Source organism: Castanea sativa, chromosome 5 (genome assembly GCF_040712315.1).
Source record: "Castanea sativa cultivar Marrone di Chiusa Pesio chromosome 5, ASM4071231v1".
Taxonomy (NCBI): domain Eukaryota; kingdom Viridiplantae; phylum Streptophyta; class Magnoliopsida; order Fagales; family Fagaceae; genus Castanea; species Castanea sativa.
In genome coordinates, this window is record NC_134017.1 from 39,096,359 (window position 1) to 39,106,070 (window position 9,712).

Genomic DNA, 9,712 nt, shown 5'->3' on the forward strand with positions numbered 1-9,712 from the left:
TTAACTATTCTCATCAATTTTTTTCACACAAAATAAAATGGCAGATCTGAGGTTCTTGAATAAGTTTAACCCTAGATGTAGAATTTGACATAACATCTGTTGCATAACATTTCATACTTTGAATATGGGTATATAATAGTCTAGAAGACTAGACTTTGTCTGGGCAGAATGGTGCTTAACACCTTCCCATTCTGTAACCTAGCCCTCAAACATAGATTTTTTTGAATAGGTAGACTAGTGTCTTGTTTTCTTTTTAATTTTGGTAGATTGTAACTAAGGCCAAAAACTATGTATTCTTTTGCATAGATTGTAACTAGGACTCAATGCCTTGTAAGATTCAATTTACAAAGATTGTATTTATTTTTATTCAATCAATGACAATGAAGTATTTTGATCATGTAATTTGTATTTATTTTTTCTTATTTTTTTTTATGAAAAATAAGTAGTGACTCTACACCACTTACCCAAAAAGAGAGGTGCCCTTAAAAGCACCCAAATCTCTTTTTTGAGAGCACCCTGAGTTTTACGATCTCTCAAACCTACTATTAACATATCATCTATATCTAACAGAAGAATAAGAAATTTGCCATTCGGAAACTTTTTGACATACACACAATGATCTGCATTTGTCTTTGTGTACCCGTGACCTACCATGAATGAGTCAAACTTCTTGTACCAATGTCTTAGAGCTTGCTTCAAGCCATACAAATTCTTCTTCAATCTACACACCATGTGTTCTTTTCCTTTCACTTCAAATCCCTCTAGCTTTACCATGTAGATTTCTTCCTCCAAATCACCATGGAGAAAAACATTCTTCACATCTAATTGCTCAAGCTCAAGATCCAAGCTAGCTACTAATCCAAGAACTACTTGAATGGAACTCATCTTGACTACTGGAAAGAATATTTCATCAAAATCAACCCATGTTTCTGATTGAAACCCTTGACCACCAATTGAGCTTTGTACTTCACTAACTTTTCACTATCTTTCTTTAGCTTGAAAACTCATTTGTTTCTCAATGCCTTCTTACCTTTAGGAAGTTCAACCAAAACATAAGTCTTATTATTGTGCAAAGAATTCATCACTTATTTCACTCATGTGAGCCAACCGCCGATGCTAGAAGTTAGGCGAAGAATCTTCCTGCGCTGCACTAAAAGCATCTTTGCACACCTTTACTTGTGTCTTGTAAAGTATACAACAAATCTTTGCTCGAGTAAGCACCAATGATCCTCTGGAGAGTCTCCATTTACCATCTCCAAAATAGTTGCCATAGCTTTCTTTATCTAGAATATGAGTATAAATCAGATTTAAGCGCATATCAAGCACATATTGCACATTTTTCAATGCCATGGTGTATCCAATGTTAGCCTTAACACAAATATCTCCAATTCCTACAATGTTAAAATAACTGTCATTGTCCATCTTCACTTTTCCAAAGTCTCTTGCCTTGTATGAAGTAAAGAGCTCATTTCTTGGAGTGATATGACAGGAAGAGGCTGAGTCAATCACCCATTCAACATAAGGATGTGAAACATTGCATTGTTCATCCTCTCCTATATAGATCATCACATCTTCAATTGTCGAGATAGTAGTGGTATTCTATTTTTCTGTCTTACTCTAATTTTTCTCATTTTTCTGTTTATTTTTTCAAGCCTTACAGTTTTTTCTTATTGTTTATTTTTTCAAGCCTTGCAATTTCTTCTTATGTGACCTTCTTTGTCATAGTAGAAACACTTGAATTTTCCTTTCGATCCTGACTGACTTCTGGATTTACCATGCCCCTTAAAATTTCTAGTCTTATTCCTCCCCCTGTTCTCTGTGACAAGAGCCTGTGCATTATCTTTGCCCATATCTTTTCTTCTTGTTTCTTCATTGAACAAGCTATCCTTGACCATTGCAAGTTGTATCACACCATTTGAAGTAGAGTTACTAAGTGACACCATCAAAGTCTCCCAACTGTCAAGTAAAGAACTTAGAAGCATTAAAGCTTGAAGCTCATCATCAATTATCAGCTTCATTGTAACCATATGATTTACCAAGTCTTCGAACTCACTCAATTGCTTGGCAACGGATCTCCCTTCCTTAATTTTCAAATTCACAAGCTTTTAAGCCACAAAAGCTTTATTTTGAGCTGTCTTTCTTTCATAGAGACCCTTCAATTTCTCCCAAAGAGCTTCAACATTTGTCTCATGGGATACATGATGAAACACACTCACATCGATGCATTGTCTAATACATCCAATGGTTTTTCTATTTAACTTCTCTCAGTCTTTATTAGACATCTCGCTTGGCTTAGCACTATCACCCTCAATAGGGTCATCGAAATCCTTACAGTAAAGGACATCCTCCATTATTGGCTTCCAAATCAAATAATTTGATGCCGAGAGTTTAATCATAGTGCTCATATTCATATTCATATTTTCCATTTAATTCAACACAAGAAAATCACGCTCAACAACCAAAGCTCTGATACCACTTGTTGGGATAAATCCTCGTCTATGTGTGAATTAAATTAAATATTACCCAAGCAATAAAGAAAATAAATCTATAGAAGCAATAAAAAAAAAAAATCAACCCACAAGAACACCATTAAATTACATGGAAAACCGTCTAGTGTAATAGGAAAAACCATGAGGCAAATTCAATCAATCCACTATAATAAAATTGAGATTATAACACTTAAGTTATACCCAAAACCTGAGTTCACAATAAATTGGGAAAATACAATAATACCTCTAGGAACAAATACAACCTCACCACAAAACCCGATAGCAAAATCTTCCACTCTAAATACTTCAACTCTCTGTGGTTGTAGCATCCAAATAATCGTCCTAGAGAAAACCCCCAATTTATCTTCCTTGTGTGTCGCTAGCAAAAGAAAAATTACATTTTCTTTTATCCCTCAGTGCTGCACAAAGCACTATTATTTTTCCTTCAAACAGCTTCAAAACTGTGTTTCACTCTTTAGTCTCTCTCAATCTCTCTACTAACTACACAGACACAATATATTGCTTTATATAAAGCACTTGCTGCCTGACACACTCCAAAACTCATTAGGAGTAGGAGTATTTGTACTTGCAAACTACACCTCTTTCATCTTAAAATAGAATTCCACGTGGGTTGGACTCTATTAGGTGTCGTGCACCTCAACACACTAAGTGTATGATGTTAAATTTTTATCATTTGACACACTAAATAACAAAAAAATATTAAATTTTTTGCATTTGACACGTCAAATACCAAAAAACAAAGTTTATGAGGTATTTCAAGTGCTAATAGTTTTAGCATTTTTAGCAAAATTGCTATAGTAAAATTGTATTGATAGAATTGTACTATATCATGCTGTAAAATTAAATAACAATTTTTTATTCTCTATTAAATAACAATGGTACTGTAGCATGAGGTGTTTCAAATTAATTAACAATTTGTACGGTAAAATTGTTATAGTACAATTTTTTATTGCTACAGTGTAATAGCTAGTTTTTCATAAAAAAATTATTTTAATATGGTATAAAGTTAAAATAGAAGATCTGATGTATAGTGTATTATAAAATGATGTGCTAAAATTGATAAAGTAGATTCTAGTGTGGTAAAATGACATTTGGCATAGCACGTCTAAAGTAGCCAGGGTGGCAATTCGTGTTCGTGTTTCGTGTTGACTCGTGACTATTCAACTATATGGGTTAACCCTAACCTAACCTGACATGTTTATTAAACGAGTCAAAATTCCTCAACCTTAACACAACCTATTTATTAACTAGGTCAGTCGTGTCGACCTATTTACTAGATTTTATCAAAATGAAAAAAAAAAAAAGAACTATTTTAGTATTAACCAAATTGATATGAATTGTGAAAAACCAAACAGAAAAATATTTTTAATATAAAATTCAGAACTAACAAGTAATTGCATTATAAATAATAATTCAAAACTAAAGCATATCTCAATATCACAAATAATCAATCATAATATGTCAAAGAAAATAAACCACAACAACTAATAAGTTTATATACCTAGGGTTTGAAGGGTATATTGGTAAAATGTCATTTAATTAAACGGTCAAACATGTCAAATGAGTTCCATGTGGTGGACAATAATACAACCCATTTATTAAACAGGTCAGTTGTGTCAACCCTAATACGATGCAAACTCATTAAGCCTCAATCCATAACTTATTAATTCATGTCGTGTCGTGTCGGGTCGGGTTTGCGGGTCATGTCTAATTTTGCCACTCCTAAAAACAGTAAATTCTCAACCAAAAAAAAAATATATATATATATATATATATACAATGTAAATTTACATTGTATTTTTTTTTTTTTTTATGTTTACATTGTACTTCCAATTGCGATGTAAATTTACATTGTAAACACATAAAATGTGTTTACAATATTTACTACTTTTGTCTCTACAATGTAAATTTACAATGCAAATACAATGTAAACATAGGTTTTATTTTTGCGTCAAATATTCAGTTTTTTTTAGAAAATATTACTAAAAAATATTTGCCCGAAGTTATTTTGTTATATAGTCTCCTTTGGACGATCCAAATAAAAATTAAGTTTAGTAAACTAGACTTCTAAGTAGATAACTTTCTCATGTGAATTGTCTGATGTGATATTTTCAATTAGGCAAAGGCTATTTGCTTGGAACTCAAGTTTGCTAAACTCGAGTTCTAAAAAAGGCTACATAACAAAATAACTTTGGATTGAAGCTTTTAAGTAATATATATATATATATATATATATATATATATATATATATATATATATATATATATATCCAAATATCATATTTTGTATACAAAATCATATTAGGAATTTCTTGCAATCCCATCAAATATAATTTAGGCCTAAATGCAAAAATATCATAAGCCTTGGTTTAGTTGTAAAAACACCGGTTTAAATACTTCCTCATAACTCTTTGAAGTTTCTATATCGGCCAAATTGACCCATAGAATTAACTTGCATTAACTCTTGTAGAAAAAAAAAAAATCATGTAACCATTATGTGACCAGTGGTTTAGTAGCTTGAATTAGTTAGTGATTCTTCTTAATGTGGTCATGTAATGGTCATGTGATCTTTTCATCCATAAGAGTTAATGAAAGTTAGTCCCAATGCTCAATTTGCAGGATATAAGGAAGAATTGAAATCCCAAATGGTGTTTTTGCAATTGGCTAAAACCCCAAAGGATGCCTTTTCATTTTAGCCAATAATTTGTACTTAAAAAACCTAAATTAATCTCATACCCCAGTCTTGTACATATTCCTATTAGTTTGGCTAAATGGGTCGAATCAAGTCAAGTAAAATTAAAATTGAACATTTATAATAAAATTTAACAAAGTCTAAGAATAGTAAATAAAACACTTTTATTATTAATTTAAATATATAATTAGGTCGGGTTTTGGGTAAGAAGTGAGTAAACCCATTGTTTGGGGGCCTTTTTTCGGTGCTTGGTCACGTGTGATCCGTTGGAGGGGGTGACCTTGCTAGGCCTGGGTTATGTTTGGGGAGTTGCGTCCGGAACTAAACATTGGGCCACGTGGTCCAATGGCTACCGGCGTACTTTTAAGCCTACATAACCATTAAAACCAAAGTCTAAGAATCATGATAATGCTTGAATAAATATGTAATACATGTTTGATATAATAACTTTGATTAATAGTTGTAATAATAGTTGAAATAAAGTAATATGTATTTAAAGGTGAAGTAAGAATGTACTCAATGATGTAAATTTAAAGATATGGAAGCAGAGTCAATTATTTCTGATGGTTTGTAGCTCCAACTATATAGCATTAGTGAGTTGATAGCATTCCAGCAGAATGACTCCAGCGGTAAAGAGATAGTTTACCATGATAACTTTAAGATTGAATGAGAAAATGGGTGCAACTGGAGGGAGAGAGAGTATGTCCAGCTATGTGTAGAGGCTGGTTAAGCTTGCTCCTCTTATCATGCACTTAAATGAGTTTCACCCTTGACAATGCTCTTTTAGTTGTTGTGAAGTTATGAATAGTGTTGCCTTCCATGAGAAGAGCTTTTGTATGGAGTATTTATGCTTTCTAAGAGAAGGGCTTTGCGAAAAATAGATTTGTGCCTTCCATGAGAAGGGCTTCGATATAAGATCTTGGTGCCTTCTAAGATAAGAACTTTAATATTAGAAGTTTATACCTTCCATGAGAAGGGCTTTTATAAGAAAGGTGGAGAAGAGCATTGAGATGTGTCTATGGGTAGCAAAACAGTAGGATTTCGAAGTGAGAAAGTATGAGAGTGGAGTTTAGAAGAGTTGTGGTGTGTTATATGTAATGATGTAGTAAGTGTGTATGGGATTGTGTAAGAGAAATGGAGGAAGAGATATTTAGAGATATGGGCAGCAAGATGGATGTATTTTCTGAATATGGAGAGTAAGAGAATAAGTATAAGAGAGTAATGGTGTTGTAGTGTGTTTAGCAATGCTGTTGGGATTTTCTGCTGGAGGATAGATAAGGGATTATAAAGGGCCTTTATGAGCAACGGGCTAAATAGTTTAGTTCATAATTTGGAAACTAGAAACTCAAAAGCTTAGAACTTCATTAAGAGCTTAAGAAGATAAATAGAGGGAGAAAGACTAGAGAAGTTTATGAGAGAGTTGTTCTTCTCTATTGGTGTCCTTTGGTGTGTTGATGAGGGACTCTATTTATAGCTGAGTTTAAAGGGGGGGGGGTTTAGCAAATAATCTCAGCCAAAATGTGTCCTAATGGTGAACTAAAAATCTAACTTCAACTTGTCCATAAGAGGCGTCCAAAGCGGAAGGAACATCCCTCATAAGAAGGTCATCCGTATCAGGACGACCGTCCATGGGATTGAGTGTCGTCCATCATGAAAGCTCCTGGACGACCCCCTGACACTTAAGAAATTCCCAGGCATGGATTTGCCTACGAAAGCTGGCGATGGAACCACATGCTGTTGTTCCAAGGCATGAGGAGGATCCAGGCTCATTTCTACAACTCTTTATTAAATACTTAACTTCCAATGATAGTTATACAAAAAGATATAACTCCCTGGTGGTTGTGGAAGTTGTTCTTGAACCCCAAACCTCCTCGAATCCAGGAGAAGTTACTATATAAACACTCATTCAAACTAGACAAAGGTACGTTTTCAGCAATTCCTAAAAAGTTGGAACTCCAGAACTTGAGAGAGAAACTAACTTTAGCATCAGAAGGTTATTGGCCAGTCCACCCCGGTCACCTTTGATCACTTGTTCTTTCTTTTTCAGGCCTTCAAAATAATCGCTAGCTCTTTGAAGCCCGAAGCATCCAGTCTACTGATTTTGTTCGCATCATCAGTTGGCGTCGTCTGTGGGAAATCAAATTTTCGATTACTTGTGTTTTCACAGTTTGACTTTCCTAGACAAAAGGTTGTATGATTCGGACAAGATCAAGGGCTACTAGCCCAAGTCACCAAGAGAGCAGGGATGCTTCTAGTAATCCCCACCGTGATCGTCAGTCAGCCTTGTCATGCAACCACCTTCCATTCAATATATACAGTCCATGGCTGCCGTCATGGCGGAACTAACCCGTCAGAACCAAGAACTGACTAGGGAGATTAGTCTAAGGAGGCAACACCATGAACGACTTGCGAAAGGGCAAGCTCAGAGTCACAAAGGTAAAGGAGAAAATTTTGAGCCCGAGAACCATTCAAGGGGTACTGCTTCAAGAAGGGTGCCTCACTTGGAGAGGGAGATGGACCAAATGAGAAAAACTATAGATGAAATGTGGGAGAACATGAGGAGGGCGAATCTCGTGAATGACTTAGTACACTGAACGGACTCTCCTTTCACGACTTCCATCAATAGTCATCCCCTACCCCTAAAGTTCAAGATTCTTTCCTTGGATTCATATGATGGAGCACGTGACCCATGTGATCATATCGCCACCTTCAAAACTACCATGCACTTTTAGGGGGTTCCAGATGAGATTATGTGCAGAGCGTTCCCTACCACCCTCAAGGGGCCAGCACGAGTGTGGTTTAGTAAGATACCCCCAAACACTGTGGGCTCATTCGAAGAGTTGAGTAAGTTGTTCGTCAACAATTTTAATGGGGGACAACGCCACAAGCGTTCCTCTTCCAGTTTGCTAACTATAGAATAAGGGGAAAATGAGTGTTTGCGATCCTTCATTACCCAGTTTAACAGAGAAGCCTTGATGGTGGACGAGATGGACGACAAGTTGCTATTGGCCGCCTTCCACAATGGGGTCAACTTTGATTTATTTATTCATAAACTTTACGAGCAAGAGCCACAAACCATGGCTGAACTCGTCCATTCAGCCTAAAATTTTATGAATGTGAAAGATGCAATCATAACCAAGAAGAGGAAAAGAGCAGAGTGAATGGAAGCAGATATCCTGCGTCATCCTAATCAAGGTCCTCGTCCAAAAAAGGCTCGGGCAAAAGAGAAAAAAGATAGAGATAGTAAGAAGGCGAGTTCTTCAGTGATGAATCAGCAATACACTCCCTTGAATACGCCACTTGAGTAAGTGCTTATGCAAATCAAGGATGACCCGTCCTTGAAATGGCCAGAGAAAATGAAAGGAGATCCTAACAAGCGCAATAGGAATAAGTATTGTCGCTTCCATAGAGACCATGCACATGACATAGATGAATGTTTTGATTTGAAGCAGCAGATAGAGAATCTCATCAGGCAAGGAAAGTTGAGGAATTTCCTTGGATGAGACCATAAGGACAAGAAGATGAAGGCAAAGGTGGAGGATTCGTCACGACCTCCACTAAGGGAAATAAGAGTTATTATAGGAGGAATTTCAATAGGTCAGTCATCCAAGTCAAGGAAGACATACCTAAAGGTGGTGCAAAATGTCCAGCTGTTAGGACGATCTTTGAGGACGAGGGGAGCTGATGAACAAGCCATTACGTTCATGGACGAGGATGCTGAAAGAGTTCACCACCCACATGACGACGCAATAGTCATTACTTTGCTCATTGCTGAATATACGACTAGAAGGGTGTTGGTAGACAATGGTAGCTCTGCGGACATCTTGTATTACCCCGCCTTCCAACAAATGAGGCTAGGACGGGATCAACTCCGTCCAGTGAATTCACCTTTGGTAGGGCTTGGAGGGATGAAAGTGCAACCTGTGGGCACCATTACATTGCTTGTGGTAGTCGGAGCATACCCGCAACAAATAACCAAAAAGGTAAATTTTCTCGTTGTTGATTGTTCATTGTCATACAATGCTATCATTGGAAGACCGACCTTAAATAGTTGGAAGGTGGTAACCTCTACCTACCATTTGTCTGTCAAGTTCCCGACTGAGTATGGAGTGGGTCAAGTACAAGGAGATCAGCTAGCTGCCTGAGACTGCTATTTAGCCATGTTGGCTATGAAGAGCATGTACAAACGATGAATATAGATGAGAGAAGGATTACTGCAGAGCCCATCGAAGTACTAGAAGATATTCCTTTGGACGAGAACAACCCCGAGAAGTTTACTAGAATTGGGGCAAGTATGGAACAGAAGACAAAGCAGACCTTGGTCCAGTTCTTGAAGAGAAGCCTTGATGTGTTCGCATGGAGTCACGAGGACATGCCAAGTATCAACCCAAGTGTCATTACCCATCGTCTAAACGTGTACCCTTCCTTCAAGCATGTACGATAAAAGAAAAGAGTTTTTGCTCCTGAGTGAGACAATGCCATCAAGGAAGAAGTCCAGAAGTTGATCACG

General features: G+C 36.4%; 1 protein-coding gene across 1 annotated transcript; it reads left to right on the top strand.

Moving 5' to 3' along the window:
• The first annotated feature begins 8,723 nt into the window (after positions 1–8,723).
• On the top strand, positions 8,724–9,347 carry LOC142635154 (uncharacterized). Its single transcript, XM_075809358.1, has one exon. It carries the CDS (start codon positions 8,724–8,726, stop codon positions 9,345–9,347), a length of 624 nt encoding a protein of 207 aa, XP_075665473.1.
• The last annotated feature ends 365 nt before the right edge of the window (positions 9,348–9,712 follow it).

Excerpts from the sequence above, each read along its gene's own strand:
- LOC142635154 (XM_075809358.1), top strand. The coding sequence starts at position 8,724 with ATGAAGGCAAAGGTGGAGGATTCGTCACGACCTCCACTAAGGGAAATA.